We start from the raw sequence: 18,827 nt of genomic DNA on the forward strand, positions 1-18,827 counted from the left end.
CTTCTATTAGCACAGCCTTCGTAGATCCATGTACCCATTTTTACATTATGCGTATATGTGAATGAACAGACTGTTTACATTTGGTACCCATCCCACGTTGTCAGACATTTAAACATGGAAGAAACCTTCACGTCACCTGTGTGTCTTAAGGTGATGCTTCCTATCTCGGATCAGTCCGGGGTTCCTGTCCACCATAACGCTGTACACCGACCTCGCCGCCTTCACCACGCGATCTGAGAGGAACTTGACACAAACAGCAAAAAGAGGAACATTTACCACTGCGGTATCTTTAAAAATGTATAATGGTATAAGCGTAAACATGACATTTGGTAGTGTTGTACAAGGAGGAGATGTAGGCTGACAGTGAGCTTGTGAGGGAGTGAGACCTCTTGTGTGAACAGAGCATCTCTAAGGTAAAAAAATGGCTGACCTCCTCACAACCTTTGTCTAACACGTAGAGGCCTCTGGACCACCCTCGATCAGCTCCCATTCACTCGCCACTTACTTCCTCCTCACTCCCCCTCGCATGCACGCAACCCGAGCAGGTCCAAGGCCTGAAAAAGGCTTCGGATGGGTGAAAACCTGTTAGCCACCGATGCAGAAACAAGTCTTATGTAACAACAAGACCATGTTGGCCCGTTTTACGCTTTACCAACTAAAGTGTAACGCTCATTTAGGCGCCCCCACTGCACTGGGTCTTGTGATTCCACGTGTGATTCAGATGTTGTCCTGTTTGTGCTGTGGATTTCCCCCATAAGGCACTGGGGTTCGCCCAAGGTGCTGGTCTTGAGTTGCAGTCAGGAAATCCTTGTGCGAAGCATAAAGTCAAAATGATTGGAAGTCCACGGACCTGGCTCACATGAATCACTTTCTCAACGAGTTTGTTGGGAAAATCAATGAGGAAAAAAGATGACAGAAACTGTTTGGAAAAGGGCAGGCACTTGCGTTTATTTTTGTAAATACCAAAGAATTTACAGAAAATGTTGGATGGACCCAATGGACATGGACATATTTCTGTAAACGTACGTGTTTTACATTAACATTTAAAATAGTTAGGGTCTGTATTCAAACTGACGTACGTGTTTCCGTAACAACTGCAGACAATTTAGTTTATGATGAACTTGATGTGCGTGTTTTAGCAAACATTGAAAATAAGTTCTTTAATAAGGTCTTTGATCAACCTGACGTACGTGTTTTCGTAAAGACTGTGGAAGATGTAGAATCTCAACATGTGTTTGTGTTTGACCAAACGTGGAAAATCAGACAATTTAGTCTTCGATGAACCTGGCATATGTGATTTAGTAAACATCAAAAACAGGTTTCTGTGCTTGATCAACCTGACGTACGTGTTTCTGTAAAGACTTCAGACAATTTAGTCTTTGATAAACTTGACATACGTGTTTGAGTAAACGTTGAAAAATAAGTTAGGGTGTTTGATCAACCTGGCATACGTGTTTCTGTAAAGACTTCAGACAATTTAGTCTTTGATGAACTTGATGTACGTGTTTGAGTAAACGTCGAAAAAAAAGTTAGGGTCTTTGAGCACCCTGACGTACGTATGTTTCCAAAAAGGCTGCAGACAATTTAGTATTCAATGAACGTAGCATACGTATTTTAGTACACAAGTTATACAAACAAGTTAGGGTGTTTGATCAACCTGATGTGCGTACGCGTTTCCATAAAGACTGCAGACAATTTAGTCTTAGATGAACCTGACATATGTGTTTGAGTAAACATTGAATACGTTTGAGCAACCTGACAAATGTGTTTTTGTAAATACTGCAGGACAATTGAAGTCTTTCATTAACCCGACTTGCATGTTTTAGTAAAACACAGAAAATAAGTTAGAGTGTTTGATCAAGCTGATGTTTTCATAAAGACTGCGGAAAATTTATTCAATGAACCTCACGTACGTGTTTGACTAAACGTCGAAAAATAAGTTAGGGTCTTTGAGCACCCTGACGCACATGTTTTCGAAAAGACTGCAGACAATTTAGTATTCCATGAACCTGACATACGTGATTTAGTAAACATAAAAAAACACGTTAGGGTGTTTGATCACCTTGACCTACATGTTTCCGTACCGACTTCAGACAATTTAGTCTTTGATTAACCTGACTTCCATGTTTGAGGGAACATTGAAAATTATGTTCGGGTGTTTCACCAACCTGACGTACGTGTTTTTGTAAAGACTGCAGACAATTTAAGCCTTGGATAAACCTGACTTCCATGTTTTAGTAAAACGCAGAAAATAAGTGATGGTCTTTGAGCCATGCGTTTTTGTAATGTCTCCAATTAACCTACCTTGCATGTTTTTTGAATGTGCCAAAGTACCCAGAGGAAACCCTCAAATGCAAACTCCACAGAGATGTGCCCAAACTGAGATTTGAACCCTTGATCTCCTGATTTTAAGCCCAAAATGCTAACCACTCACACACCATGCGCCCGTTGTCTTAATCATGAAACGTTAAGTTCACAACACAAGAGCGTCCAGAATGACATATTTTTTTCAAATCTGTTTTTAGTTAGAAATGACGAGCATTATTGTGACGGTGGAGACAGAGGAGGCTCCAGTCCGGGTAAAAAAACCTTGGCTGTAAAAAACAACATGTAGCCTTTGCTTTGATGTGATGAACGTGTGTTCCATCCAAACACCACGTGTAATTACACCTCGTATAATGGACGCACTTCAACAAGGCTGTTCCCAGACCTGCCGTCCCCCAAATAAATGCACCCTGAGGCGACTGCAACGATGATGTCACAATACACCGTCCATCACAGTGTTTCCCAGGGGCCCGCTTTCTCCTTCTGACCCCCGCTGGGACATTCTCAGGCACCAAAATGTATTTATTTTTGTCAAAGTGGACGCAAACTTTCCATTACCTAAAAACGGCATAAGAAAAACATTATCTCAAGTCATATTTTACGTCTGGAAGCGGGCTGGTAGTCACACACTGAATCATGACGGCAGCAAACACCTTTCCCACAGTACTAAGAGTAACTTCTAACCTCACTCATTACGTGACACTAGAGAAAATGCATTGACTTTAAAAACACCTTAGTCGAAATAAATAAATATATACAGTAAAACAAATTTGTAAAGCAACCACCGAATAACATACCCAGATTATTCAAGAGCAATACCAAAAAGTGCAAGAAGTTGCTCACAGAATTGCTAACGCTACATTTGAAGGTGCCCATATTTGGACAGACGAGGAAATATACCTCTTTGAGTCAGTACACTAGGTCCCCAACTTACGAACATCCGACTTGCGAACATTCGCGGATACGAACACAAGCCGACTGGTCATTATTTTATTTCATTTTGCTTTGTAGTCGCTCAATCAGTATTTATACTGCTACATGCTTGACCTGTAGAGGGCAATGTGACACTGCTAATGGGACCAACAGGCGTGAAAGACGAGGAAGAGGAGAGAGGAGGGCTAAGAGTTGTATGATACAACCCGGACAGAGCGTGTGATTAAAGTTTATGAAGAGTTAATAGGCCTGCTTAATTCTACACCACCCACAGAACACTACCTCTTTTAGAAGAGTCTAACCACGACGACCATTTGTCCTTTTTTTCAATAACTACTCCTCCTCCACCACCAACCGAATGCTCGACCACTCCTCTTCAAAGGTAAATAACATTTATCATTGCGTATTATTATATCACTTTTATTATTGTTTTTTTCATTAATTATCCTGGTTTAATATTACTACTGCATCCAAACTCATATTTACATACATATACATATACTGTATATGTATACACGTACATGTAGTACCTATATCATTGGAAATATTACCTTTTTCTCCGACTTAAGAGCCAATCGACTTGCGAACGGTCGTCTGGAACCAATTGTGTTCGTAAGTTGGGGACCTAGTGTATTTGGATTTTAAATGAATTGCATGAAAACATGCAGCGGTTCCCCATGTTTTGGACACATAGCGAGTTCCCCATGTGGTGGACACAGCAGGTTCTCCTTGTTTTGGAGACATAACAGGTTCTCCCTGAGTGAAAAAAACGAAGGACCTTTTTCAATTGAAAATGGATAAATGTGATGTCATTTTCATGCATTTGTTTACATGTTTACTACTGTTAGTAGTAGTAATCGTAGTTTAAACCACCTTTGATGATTTCAATGTGTGATTAACTCTGCATGTTTGCTTTGCTTTTTCTTTGGCTGTTGTTGGCCCTAAAGAGGTATCAATTTAAAGGAATCCCGACAACAGAAGTGTGTCATTGCTGTATGCAGACATCTTAACGCAGGTGGCACACATAAAGCCACCTTCAAAGGCGCCGTCAGATCAAACGGCGTTGACACGGTGGGCTGAGTCATTCCACCTGACCATAGTAAGACTCGAGTCAACGTGACAGAATGTATGGAGGCGATAAGCTAGCACGGCGGTGAAGACAATTGCAAGACAACTATGAAATGCTTTCAAGCCTGTGTGATAGTTATCATGCAGTGTGTTGTGTAATGTAGTGCATAGCCTCGTGCTGTGCGTAGTGGAAGGAAGCCGCAAATCATCTTTTGTGTGTCGATTGCATAACTTGGACAGTTTGTGTCAATCAACGATATGTAACACCATCAAGTCGTTTCATCAACATAGACCGTGTGACTGGACCATGACCTCAGCTGATGCTCTGACGATGAACACAATCCAGCTAATGTTTTAAGTAACGGTCTTACAAGTGTTAAAAGAAGTCAACCACTGCTAAAATTAAAAGTTAGTATAAAGGGCGTGGGGGGTGGAGGTCAATTAGCCGTGAGCACTCGAGTGCCCTTTAGACTTCTTGTGCCTGCCCGCCTCTCTAGGAATGTGCTTTTTAAGACTCGCATGGCTGACGGCGCAGGATATTAAGACACAAGGAAAGCACACGTTCAGCACTTTTAAGAGGATGCAAGTGCTGCAAAAATGAGCGACAACGGAACCACCAACTTACAAGCTTTAAGCGATGCGTCAAAGTGGAGCTTGATGTGATATACTAACCTGTTTCATGGTGTCCTTGGAGTTCAGGGCCTCTGGAAGCGGAGTCTATGAGGAGAAGGAGAGACGGAGATGTCACTCATGACATGTTTCCATTACATGCCGCTACAATGCTGGTCTCCACCAAGGCAAAAAACACTTAACACATTTAAACAATGCGTTTATGGTGCCCTCATGTTATGTTATTTTGTTTTGATCTTCATACCTCGCTGCTCTAAGAGGAGCATGTTATTTGTCACTTTTAAATAAAATAAAAATTTAATTGAAGTTTTTTGGTTTTCATACTTTGCTGCTGCAATAGGACATGTTTTTGTTTTGCACTATTAAAATAAAATAAAATAAAAAATTTCACTGAATTTCCCAAAAAATTGAACATTGACTTTCCTTTGATTTTTATATCTGGAACATGCAAGTTAAAAATCAAATACATTTTAATAGGAACATTTTTTCTTTTGCACAAATTCTAATAAAATCAAAATAAAAATTACACTGAATTTGAAAAAAACCCATCAACTTTAATTTTCACAGCTAGCTGCTGTAACAGGAATAGGTTTTTATTTTGCAGTAGTTCAAATAATTTATTTTTTTTCCTCACACATACACACGCATGTTTTGTCTTCCTTTTTCAGGCGTGTTAAGGTCACATGACCGTATGGACGTCCTGCTAATGCTTCTCATTGTTTGCACTTAGGAAATGGCTTAGCTCATTAGCTGCAAGTCCGACAAGGAGGTGGTGAAAAGCCGGATAAAGCACACGGTCACCTAAAAGCGCCATAAAAAACCCATGCATATATACATTATAGGACACTGATGCATGGCCCCCATGTGCCTTGACGGAAAATGAGGAGAAACTTGGGAGATGGCTTTATTGTTGCTTGCAAGTCTGATAAAGAGGTGGTGAAACCCCAGAAAAATCACACTTTCACTTAACAGCGTCATTAAAAAAAACATGCGTATATACATACAGTATATACTGTAGGACACTGATGCATGGTCCCCATGTTGACAAACTTGGGAAATGGCTTAGCTTGTAATTTGCAAATCTGATGAAGAGGGGGTGAAAAGACAAATAAAGCCCATTTTAACTTAGTAGTGCTCTAAAAAACCCACATGCAAGTACAGCACATAGAAGGCATTGTATTCTGAGTAAAATGATGCATGACCTTCATGTACATTGACGGAACATGTGGACAAACCAGTTTGCCCCCATGGACGCAAAGTCACAATCAGGACAGACCTGACAATGTCAACTATTTTGTCCTGTTGTTGTTCTGTGAGGTCACAAAAGAAGACACCTGTGGACAAAAGTATTGGGACACACTCCATCAACACTTTTGTCCATTTAGTCTTGGACAGAAACACTTTTTAAACAAGGCTGGACAGCTTAGAGCAGGGGTGTCCAAAGTACGGCCTGTGGCACATTCTAAAAATATAATTCAACAAGAAAAATAAAAAAACAACAACAATAACAGCAAAAAAGGAAAAATCAGAAGTAATTTTACAAGAATAATGTGAAAATATTCAGCGAAAAAAGTTGTAATTAATGAGAAAACGTCAAGAATAACGTAAAACAAAAAATAATGTCACTATAAAGGCATAAAGTTGAAATATTATTTTGTGAAGTCGCAATATTAAGAAGAAACCAAAACAATCAATAAGTTGTAATTTTTGGAAAATTAGGTAGCGATTAAAGTTATGTTCCGACAATACAGTCAAAACATTATGGTAATAAAGAATAATATAATATAGTACAATAATATATACAGGATATAATAATAATAAGGTACAATACATTTATTAGAAGAAAATGTACAGGAAGAATGTTGAAATAGTTGGGAAAAAAAACAGCTGTAATTTTACCAGAATAAAGTCAAAAGATTACAGTAATAAAGTCATAATTAGGAGAAGAAAATTGAAAAAGTTGGAAAATGTAAAAAAAACAACAACAGCAGAAATGGAAAAAAAACTGAGCTGTAACTTTACCAGAATAAAGTCAAAATATTAAAAGAAAAAAAGTCGCGATTTTACAAAAATAGAATAGAAAAAATAACACAATTTTAGTAGCAGAGTTGAAATATTAAAGAAAACATGTTGGTTTTTTTTTTTAAATATCATACTATTATTAGAAGCAATATAATTAATTTGCAATTTTTGGAAACATTTGGGGGAATAAAGTCATAATATGACAAGAAGAAAATGTACAAAAATGATTTAAGGAGAAAGTTTGAATATTTGTAAAATTAAACCAAATGGCATAAAATGGGAAAAAAAGAGCAAAGAGCCCGTCGTTGATACTATCCATCCATCCTCTACCGCTTATCCGAGGTCAGGTTGCGGGGGCAGCAGCCTAAGCAGGGAAGCCCAGACTTTCCTCTCCCTGGCCACTTCGTCCAGTTCCTGCCAACGGATCCCGAGGCATCCCCAGGCCAATTGAGAGACATAGTCTCTCCAACATGTGGGTCTTCACCGAGGCCTCCGACCGGTCGGACGTGCCCGGAACACCTCCTCAAGGAAGCATCCGGCAGGCATCCTGACCAGATGCCCAAGCCACCTCATCTGGCTCCTCTCAATGTGGAGGAGCAGCGGTTCTACTCTGAGTTTCTCCCAGATGACAGCGATTCTCACCTTATCTCTAAGGGAGTCAGTCACCCAGTCACCCTACAGAGAAAACTAATTTCTTGTCCTTTCGGTCACAACCCAAAGCTCATGACCATAGGTGAGGGGAGGAACACAGATCGACAGGTAAATTGACAGCTTTGCCTTTAGACTCAGCTCCCTCTTCACCACAACGAACTAATGCAGAGACGGCATCACCGCAGATGCCGCACCAATCCACCCGTCCATCTCGCGTTCCATCCTTCCGTCACTCGCAAACAAGACCCTAAAGTACTTAAACTCCTCCACTTGGGGCAGGATCTCATCCCCGTCCCGGAGATGGCACTCCACCCTTTTCTGGGTGAGAACCATGGGCTCGGACTTGCTGATTCTCATCCCGGCCACTTCACACTCAGCTGCGAACCGATCCAGTGAGAGTTGAAGGTCACGGCTCGATGAAGCCAGCAGGACCACATCATCTGCAAAAAGCAGACACCCAATCCTGCAGCCACCAAACCGGAACCCGCCAACGCCCCGGCTGCGCATAGAAATTCTCCCCATAAAAGTAATGAACAGAATCAGTGACAAAAGGCATCCCTGGCGGAGTCCAACCCTGACTGGAAATGAGTCAGACTTATTGCCAGCAATGCGAACCAAACTCTGACACTGGTCATACAAGGAACGGCCTGAATGAGGTCATCCGGTACCCCATATTCCTGGAGTACTCTCTACAATTCCTGGAGAAAAGCAGTTGAGGGCCTTCTCCAAGTCCACAAAACACACGTAGACTGGTTGGGCAAACTCCCATGCACCCTCAAGGAACGTTCACACTAATCATTGGCTTTTTAAGCTACCGTACTGTACCGTATATAAAGCTGGGATGCAGTCTTTTCTTGAGGTATAAATAACTTCTTAGCATATCTCCATGTGTTTGCATTAGTAATACAGCAAATTAGTAGAATACAGTCAACTATCTATGAACTACTTGCATTCAAGAGGAAGACAGCATGTGTGAAATTGTCTGAGAGAATCAGCTGATGGTGTGTGCTGTTAAACGGGTCATTGTGTGTTTATTGTATTGTTGCTTGTGTGTTTTAATGATGTTAAAATGACAAAACCACATGAGCACTTACAGACTCTTTATCGCTGCACTTAACATTTTTACAACCTGTGTTTTATGACCCCTAACACCCCCCCCTTTTTTACAGCTTTTTATTCCTTCAAAAGTCTCACTTATTTGGCTTTCAGTGCGCGATGCCGGACTTTCACCCCCGCTTTTTATCGAGAGGGACATCCTCTGTGGCGTCTTGTGTAATTGATTATGTAAGACGACGTGAATAAACACCACGTCCGGGCATTCAGCGCAAATGGCGTTACGTAAAAGTCGTCAGCGACTCTTGTAGACACTGTAGAGGTAGAGCAATGTCTCAAGAAGGCCGCGCTGTCTTCGTGTGACCTGCAAACTCATACGATCTTCCTTGTGTGGCGGCGAAGGTGAACAATAAACAATACGCTATTTATAACAGCAATTGCTTAAAACCCCTTCCTGTGTATCCACCCCACTGCTTCCAGTCTGGAGGAATTCCTCACAGAAAATGGAAAATGTTGGCTTTCTACAGCCTGCATCACATTGTGTTTGTAATTCCTCATGCATGGTAACACAAATTATTGTATTAGACCATAATCCGTTCCCGTAAATCCATTGATATGTTGTGTTATGAGCTCACATATAAACATTTAGACGCCTCTTAACTCTCATTAAATCAGATTATCAATAGAAATTAGCTATGGGCTCTTGTAACACAAAACAGAATGTATTTGCTCCCTCGATTGTCAAAATGGCATATAATAGAATATCCACGCTCTTTTGTGTTGTGGTTGTTGTGTAAAATTGGAGATACGTGCTTTTGAGGGTATGACCGATCCGCAAATGCACTTTTTCGGTTGTCTTTGTTGGAATAAAACATAAGATACAAGCATTCTTGTTGCATAAAATAGGAGATATACTTGCTTTGTAAGTTCTCATACTGTCAAATTCAAGATTGACGCTCTTTAGGTGATTGGAAACCTCATAAAACAGGAGATACTTGCTCTTTAAGTTGTCACAACTTGGAATATATAGGAGATACTTTTTAAGTTACAACAACTTGGCATAAATTGGCAATATATGCTTTTTAGGTTATCACTGTTTATGGAATATACCTTTTGGTTTGTCACCACTGGAATAAAATAGAAGATACAAGCATTGTAGGTTCTTAGAGTCGCATAAAATATGAGATACTTGCTATTTAAGCTCTGAAACCTTGAAAAAATATGAGATACTTGCTCTTTAAGTTCTCACAATTGCATCAAATTCAAGATTGATGTTGTTTGACTGATTATAAATTGCATAAAACACGCGATACTCACCCTTTAAGTTGTCACAGCTTGGGATAAATAGGACATACTTGTTTTTTCAAGTTGGCATAACTTGGAGTACTTGCTCTTTAAGTTCTCATAATTACATCACATTTTGAGTGATTGTGTACTGCACAAAACAGGAGATACTCGCCTTTTGAGTTATCACAACTTGGAATGATTTGGAGATATGCTTTTTACATTTTTCACAGGAAGAAATACACATTTTGGGTTTAATTATTGGAACAAAATAGTGCATGCAAGCATTATTGTACAGTAGTTGCATAAAATAGGAGATACTTGCTATTTAAATTCTTATCACCCCATCAAATTCAAGCATGAGCTCTTTGGGTGATTGTAAATTACATAAGACAGGAACTACTTGCTCTGTAAGTGGTCACAACTTGGGTTAAATAGGAGATACTTGCTCTTTAGGTTGCTCTACACATTGTCATAGCTGCACAGAGTAGAAGACAGGTGCTCTTTAGGTTCGCAAAATTGTATACAATTTAAGAACAAGTTATGTTTCTTATGTTCTTATTCTTTCTTGTGTTTTCCTTCTTTTCTTGGGAGAATGAACAGAATAAGATTTTCATTGCATGGTATAACTGCTGTTTTACTATGCACATGACAATAAAACTCTCTTGAATCTTGAATCTTGAAGATTGACGCTCTTTAGGTGATTGTAAGATACATACTGTAAAACGAGAGATACTTAGTTTCTAAGGTGTCACAACATGGAATAAACTGGAGATACGAGCTTTTCAGCTTTTCATACTCGCATAACATACAAGACACATACTTTTAAAGATTGTTAGAATTGCATAACATGAAACAGCGATGCTTTCTAGGTTGTACAAAATTGCAAACAACTTCAAAGTCACACTCTTTTGTAGATTGTAAATTGCAGAAAATAGGAGATACTTGCTTTATAGGTATTATACTTGCATAAAATACACAATACATACTTTTTAGGTTCTCACAATTGCATGTAATAAAAGATAGATGCTCTTTAGTGTCAAAATGCATAATTGTATAAAATACCTGATTTTTAAGGTATTCTAGTTGGCTCTTTAGGATCAAACAACTTGCATGAATCATTTAATAAACGCTCTGGAGATGCACAGGATTGCATAAAAGAGAAAGTACTGTAGATCGCTCTCTAGGTTCTCAAAATTGTACAAAATTTGACATCTGCGCTCCTTGGGTGACTGCAAACTTACAAGAAACACACCTTAAGGGTCATCATATTTGCATAATAATATACATTTTATGACCTTTAGGTTCTAATAAAATGCCTAACATGGAAAATACATGCACTGTATATGTCATCATTGCAAAAAATAGGAGGTAGGTCTTCTCTAAATTATCACAGAGTACAATAGAAGATACATGCTTTTTAGGTCATAATGATTTGAAATGAATAAAATAGAAGATAAGTATACTGTAGCTGTATTAACTTGCACTGAAATAGAAAATGCACACGTTTTAAAGGTTTTCAGAATGGCATCAAATTGGCATCAAATTGGCATCAAATTCATGTGCATTCTAAGTCCTGTAAATTGCATTCAAGTTAATATGCACGCTCTTTAGGTTATTATTGGCAAATTAGATAATAATGATATTCTCTTTGGGTTGGAACAACTTGTATAAGATGGAAAATACATGTTGTGTAGGTTCTCATAATTCGACATGATAAGATACAGTAGATGTTGAGCAGGGGTGTCCAAACTTTTTCCAGTGAGGGCCACATAGTGAAAAACGAACGGATGCAACGTTACCACCTTGATGTTTTGTCAAGCAACACATGTAGATATGCTAAGAAGTTGTATATACACTGTCTATACGGTACTTCAAGAAAAAACTGCATCTTAGCTTTCTCATATGAGTGAAATTGCCTTTTATCAGTATCATATCTCTATTTTTCCCATTTTTCCTGTTGTTTTTTGAATTTTCCAAATATTTAAACTTTGACCTTAATCTCTGTGAATTTTCTTTTCGTAATATTATGACTTTATTCCCATAATAGCATAACTTTTTCCCCAACCTAATTTACCAAAATTCACTACTTACTGTAATTTTGTTTTGTTTGTTTCTTATAACAGTACAACTTTTGCAATTGTAAATAAATTGTAAATAAATTGTAAAATAACAAACTTTTGCTTTAATGTTTCAACTCTATGCTACTAAAATGACTTTTTATTTTTCCTCATAATATTATTTTATTGTACAGTTTATTGTAGTAAAATTGACACTTTTTTCTCTTTAGACTACAACATTTATTTCTTAATAATTTGACTTCATTCTCATAAAATTACAGCTGTTTTTTTCCATTTCTCTTGTTGTTTTTCTTTTTAATTTTGCAACTATTTTAACTTTCTTCTTTTCAATTTTCTTCTCTTAATTATGACTTTATTCTCATTACTTTTTCCAAATGTACCACTTCATTTTGTTTTGTTTGTTTGTCATAATATAATGACTATTTAAAAAAAAACATACTCTTTCTTGAATATTTCAACTCAGTGCTACTAAAATGACATTATTTTTCCTCATAATATTACAAATTTATTCTCATGAAATTGGCATTTTTTTCCCTGTTAGACAAAATTTTTCTCGTAATAATTTGATTTTATTCTCGCAAAATTACAGCTGTTTTTTCCATTTCTGCTGTTTTTTTGTTCACATTTCCAACTATTTTAACTTTCTTCTTGTAAATTTTCTTGTCTTAATTCTGACTTTATTCCCACAATATTATAACTTGTTCCGCAACCTAATTTTCCAAAAATTACAACTTTATTTTTTGTTTTGTTTGTTGCTCTAGTATTACGACTTAAAAAAAATAACATCTTTTTTCTTCAATATTTCAGCATTATGCAACTAAAATGACACCATTTTTCCTCATCACATTATCTTGCAAAATTATGACTTTTTCTTGTTAGATTACAGTTTTTTTCTCTTAATATTTTGACTTTATTCTCGTAAAACACTTTTTTTTCTTGTTAGACAACATTTTTCGCTTAATAATTTGACATTATTCTTGCAAAATTACAGCTGTTTTTCATATTTCTGCTGTTGTTTTTTTTTTAATTTTCCAACTATTTCAACTTTCTACTTGTAAATTTTCTTCTCGTAATTTTGACTTTATTCCCATAATATTATAACTTTTCTGCAACCAAATTTTCCAAAAATTACAACTTTATTTGCTGTTTTGTTTGTTTGTCATAATATTACGGCTTTAAAAAATGTTTTTCTTTAATATTTCAGCTTCAGTTAAAAGGCCCAATTTTTCTTCACATTACGACGTTATAACTTTTTTTGTTAGATTACCACTTTTTTCTCTTAATAATTTTGACCTAATGCATGTAAAATCACTGCCCTCCCCCCCACTGCCTTTTTGCTGTTGTTGTTTTCCTCCGTAGTTTTCTCAGTAGTTAAATAATATTTTTAGAATGTGCTGCGGGCCAATCAATAAAAAAACAGCCGAGAGCCGCAAATGGCCCCCAGGCCGCACTTTGGACACCTAAGTTGTAACTTTCAAGAACTATAAGGTATATGTTGTTTAAGCTCACATAAATGCATAAAATAAGAAAGATGTGCCCTTTAGGTGATGAGAACTTGTCCAGAACACGAGATATGAGTACTATACCTGTATTCACTTGCATTCAAATAAAAAATACTTGTCAGCTAAACTTGCTCTTTCGGTTGTAATAGCTTAGGTCTTAAAGAATAAGACTTAAAGTATAAGCTGGTTATTTTGTCCTGACTTGTTTAGAATAGAAGATGCCACTCTTTAGGGCGAGCTACCTGCATAAAATGGAAGCGGCATAATGATAAGGGCATTGTATGTGAATTTGAGTAGGCGTGCATCATACCCAGCTAATTCCTCGTATGGACGGCGTGTCCACGGAGCTTCTGTCCGGGAAGACTTGATAATTGTAACTCCGGAACAGATGCATCTTTCTTTCTTTCTCCACCAAACACAACATACAGAAGAAAGAAACGAGTCCCCCAGTCACATGACCCGTGCCCGGACATCATCCATACGCAGCAGGACCATGGTACCGCTCCGGGACCTCGCGTGGACCCGGGAACTGCATACCGAACCTGGCCGGACTGGACCGCGCGGTGCTCCTCGTCCAGGTCGTCTCGTTCAGGCTGCGTCACTTTCTTGTGGTGTACTGAGTGTGCGTGTGCGTGGTGGAGGCGGCCATGTCGATCCAAATACCGATAGTGTCAATACCAAGGGTAGTATAGCTTTTGGAGCCTTACAAGCCTGGTGAGATCGATAGTTTTCACAAACAGCGTCGTGTTTTGTTCTTAAAATCCATGAACACTGACCCTGTATTTACTTGGTATCGAACCTATACCAACATTTGCAGTATCTCCCACCCCCAGTGCGTGTGCGCGCTTTGCTCCCACACGTGACCTCCTCTGGCATTGTCTCCAAAAAGTCCGTACACTGTACTGTATTATTTCAGCTTGCACTTTGTCTTTTTCACGTCACCTGATCAGCTGTGTCTCACTTCTACTTGAGGTTAAACATTAAAAAAAACTTCTAATAAAATTTATAGAAAGCAAAATTACTACCATCAACACTGATTATGATGCCATAAAGTTGCAAAAAGTTGCTATGTTACAAGAATAGTGTCATCTCGCTATGATGCTAAAAATCATAACCAATTATGAGAAAAACAGTTGCAACATTAAGAAAATTGCATCACTGCAAGGATAAAGTAGTATGGTTGCAAAACAGTTGCAATGCAATGAGAAAAACATAACATTACAAGAAAAACGTCATAATGCTTCCAGACAAAAGTCGCTTGGTTACAAGAAAAAAGTCATAATGTTGCGACAATAAAGTGGTGATGCTACGGGACAAAAGTTGTTAGGTTACAACAATAATGGAATCCAGCCACAGCGGCAAAAATTACAATATTGCGAGAAGAAAAGTTGCAGCATTAAGAAAAAAAACGCAACACTACAAGAATAAAGTAGTATGGTTGCGAAAGTCACAATACTACGAGAAAAAACATTGTAATGTTTCAAGAAAAACATCGTAATGCTACCAGACAAAAGTTGGCAGGTTTCAACAATCATGTAATCATGCTACGCCGATAAAAATCAGAACATTATGAGTAAAACAGTTGCAACATTAAGAAAAGAAAGTTGCATCACTATTAGAATAAAGTAGTATGGTTGCAAAAAAAGTTGCAATGCTACAAGAAAAAAACATTGGAATGTTGAATGAATGAATGAATGAATGAAAAACGTTGTAATGCTATGATGAGAAAAGCCATAACATTGCGAGAAAAGAGGTTGTCATGAGAAAAAAATCGCATCACTACAAGAATAAAGTAGCATGGTTGCAGAAAAAGTTCCAATGCTAGGAGAAAAACATTGTAACGTTACAAGAAAAAGTCGTTATGGCACCAGACAAAAGTCGCTAGGTTACAAGAATAATGTCATCATGCTATGGCGATACAAATGAGAAAAACAGCTGTAATAAGAAAAATCGCAACACTACAAGTAGTAAGGTTGCAAAAAAAAGTTGCCATGCTACAAGAAAAAACATTGTAATGTAACAAGAAAAATGTCGTAATGCTACAATGACAAAAGTCATAACATTGTGAGAAAAGAGGTTGTCATGAGAAAAAAAATCGCACCACTACAAGAATAAAGTAGCATGGTTGCAATGCTACAAGAAAAAAGTCAAAAATAATGTTCCGAGAATAAAGTGGTCATGCTACAGGACAAAAATCCAACAAAAATCTGACAAAAAGTTGCAACATAAAAAAAAAGGCATTACTACAAGAATAAAGTAGAATGGTTGCAAGAAAAAAGTCGCAATGCTACGAGAAAAAAACATTGTAATGTTACAAGAACGTCAGAATGCTCCAAGGTGAAGGTCCTAACATTCTAAGAAAACAATGTAACAACCAAACAACTGAGAAAAAGTGGTAATGTGATGAGTAAAAAGTGAGGAGAATGTAAAGAGAATAGGTTTGTCTTTCATGGCTGACTGTTCCATGGCCAAAGAAAGAAAGAAGGAAAGAGTAGCTAATGCTTTTCAATGCTATCTTTCCCACTGGTCTGCTTTCTTATCATGTTGTCCCAGCTTTGGTCGCAGCAACTGGGGAGTTTGCTTCGCTTTTTCTCACCGTTGTTTGCACTTTGCTCGGCCGTTAAAGTGCCACTAGTCAGGCTTTATGGATTCATAAAAAAACGCATTGTGTGCCCACCTATCTTTGGCCACAGCACAGAAGCAAGTGCAGGACCGTAAAGAGTCATTAATTGGCATGCACCTACCCTGATTAAGAAGCCGGCAGTGGTCAATGACACGCTCTAAGACCATAAATCTCTGCTTTTGCCCAAGTGTAGACCACCTGATCCAGTTTGGTCTACACAAGAGCCACACAGTCAAGTCTTTATGGACTTTTTAAGAGCGTCTCTTGTTGTTGAAACATCTGCATGACTTGAGTACTTTCCATATTAAAGTGTGTGCTGAGTGATGGACAATAAGACCTTCATAACGTTTAAAACTCAATAAGCCCCTTTGTTGCAACGTGTATGGAATAGGAGATGAGGGAAAAATAATGCCGTTTTAGTAGCATAAAGTTGAAATATTAAAGAAAAAATACTTTTAAAGAAGTTGTATTAAGAGAAACAAACACAAGTTGTCATTTTTGGAAAATTGGTTTGGGGGGGGAAAAGTCATAATATGACGGGAGTAAAGTGAAAATATTATGGGAATAAATTCATAATTACGAGAAAAAAATATACAAGAACAAAGCTGAAATAATTGGAAAATAAAAAAAACAACAGCAGCAGATGAGTATAAAGTCAAAATATTACGAGAAAAAACATCGGATTCTAACGAGAAAAAGGGTTGTTATTTTACTAGAATAAAATAAAAATAATGTCATTTTAGTAGTATAGAGATGAAATCTAAAAAAAAAGTATTTTTATAAGAACAAACAAAACAAAAGAAAGCTGACATTTTTGGAAAATTAGGTTGGGAAAAAAGTCATAATATTGTAGGGGTAAAATGAAAATATTATGGGAATAAAGTCAGAATTACGAGAAAGAAATTTACAAGAACAAGGTTGAAGTAGCTGGAAAACTAAAAAAAACAAACATCAACAGCAGAAAAAGCTGTAATTTTATGAGAATAAAGTCCAAATATTATTGAAAAAAAGTTTTAACAAGAAAAGAAGTAATTTTACTCAAATAAACTAGCATACAGTTCAAATATTAAAGAAAAAATACTTTTAAAAAATTAGTAATATTATGAGAAACAAACAAAACAAAATAAATTTGTCATTTTTGGAAATTAGTTTGGGGAAAAAAGTAAAGTAAAGAGTAAAGTCAAAACATGATGGAAATCAAGTCACAATTACGAGAAAAAAATGTACAAGAACAAAGTTTAAATATTTCAAAGATTAAAAACAACAACAACAACAACAACAACAATAGAAATGGAAAAAACAGCCGGGTAAAACTTGATGAGAATAATGTCCAAATATTATGGGAAAAAAGTTGTATTCTAACGAGAAAAATAGTTGTAATTTTACTCAAATAAACTTTTAATATTATGAGGAAAAATAATGTCATTTTAGTATCACAGAGATGAAATATTCAAGAAAAAATACTTAGTAATGTTATGAGGAAACAAACAAAATAAAGTTGTCATTTTTACAAAATTAGGTTGGGGAAAAGTCATAATATTACAGGAGTGAAGTCAAAATATTATGAGAATAAAGTCATAATTATGAGAAGAAAATGAATAAGAACGTTGAAATATTTGGAAAATGAAAAAAAAACAGCACAAATGGGAAACAAAAACAGCTGTAATTTTACAACAATAAAGTCCAAATGTTAAGAGAAAAAAAAGTCATATTCTCAGGAGAAATAAAGTTGTAATTTTAATCAAACTCGTAATATTATGAGGACAAATAATGACATTTTTGTTGCTAGAGTTGAAATATTAAAGAAAAAAATACTTTAAAAAAGTAGTAATATTATGAAAAACAAACAAAACAAAATAAAGCTCTCATTGTTGGAAATTAGGTTGGGGAAAAGCTGTAATTTTACAGGAGAAAAGTCTAAATATTACGGGAATAAAGTCTTAATTAATAGAGTGCACTATAAAAAAGTTGAAATATTTGAAAAATAAATAAAAAATGGGGGGAAAAAGAGCAGAGAGCGAAGTTGATACTAATAATAGGCTTTTTCACCGATATCACAAAGCTGAGATGCGTTTTTTTCTTGAGCTATACAGTACATTCATCCTTTCATGTTTCACTATGTGGCCCTCATTGGAAAAGGTTTGGACACCCCCGCACTGCACTGCACTGCACTAGGGTTTACTAAAAGCACTTCTAAAGTGTGGAAATTCCAACATCAAGGCTAACACACTACACACATACAGTAAGCTATTATGGCCTCTCTGACGTTGATTTAAAATGAATGCAAAATACTTCAATAGAATGTTAGCTTCGAGCATGAACTGTGCTTTGCTATATATACTGTATATACAGTATATGACCCTGTCTCACTTGTTTTTGCAGCGCTGTGTGAACAAGGGGTTGTTTTGACAATGTTGTGGTCTGTATCTAACATTTTTGTCCCGCTTTTGTGGAAAAGGCTAAAACAGAGGCTTGCCTCAGGTAAAACGTTGCAGAATCACGAGGTAACATGAAAGCATTTGGACTTGCTATGACAAGAAAACAGGATTGTTCAACTTTATTTATGTTTTGACTTGTCAACTCGTGATTATGCTAATTTGAGCTCCATCTCAATGAATCTTTAGTCTTATGTGTCCTTGAGTGCCCAGAAAGACA

At 37.0% G+C, this 18,827-nt stretch overlaps 1 protein-coding gene across 1 annotated transcript in view; it reads right to left on the reverse strand.

Moving 5' to 3' along the window:
- rapgef3 (Rap guanine nucleotide exchange factor (GEF) 3) overlaps positions 1 to 14,318 on the reverse strand; it is a 33,338-nt gene extending 19,020 nt beyond the window's left edge. The window contains exons 1-3 of the mRNA XM_054795116.1: positions 13,860 to 14,318; positions 4,999 to 5,043; positions 137 to 243 (exon numbers count right to left, since the gene is read on the reverse strand). Coding sequence (XP_054651091.1) covers positions 137 to 243; positions 4,999 to 5,043; positions 13,860 to 13,973 — 266 coding nt within the window. The 5' untranslated portion in view covers positions 13,974 to 14,318. The remainder of the gene's footprint in view (positions 1 to 136; positions 244 to 4,998; positions 5,044 to 13,859) is intronic.
- Positions 14,319 to 18,827: the final 4,509 nt, after the last annotated feature.

Source organism: Dunckerocampus dactyliophorus, chromosome 1, assembly GCF_027744805.1.
Source record: "Dunckerocampus dactyliophorus isolate RoL2022-P2 chromosome 1, RoL_Ddac_1.1, whole genome shotgun sequence".
NCBI classification, from domain to species: Eukaryota; Metazoa; Chordata; class Actinopteri; order Syngnathiformes; family Syngnathidae; genus Dunckerocampus; species Dunckerocampus dactyliophorus.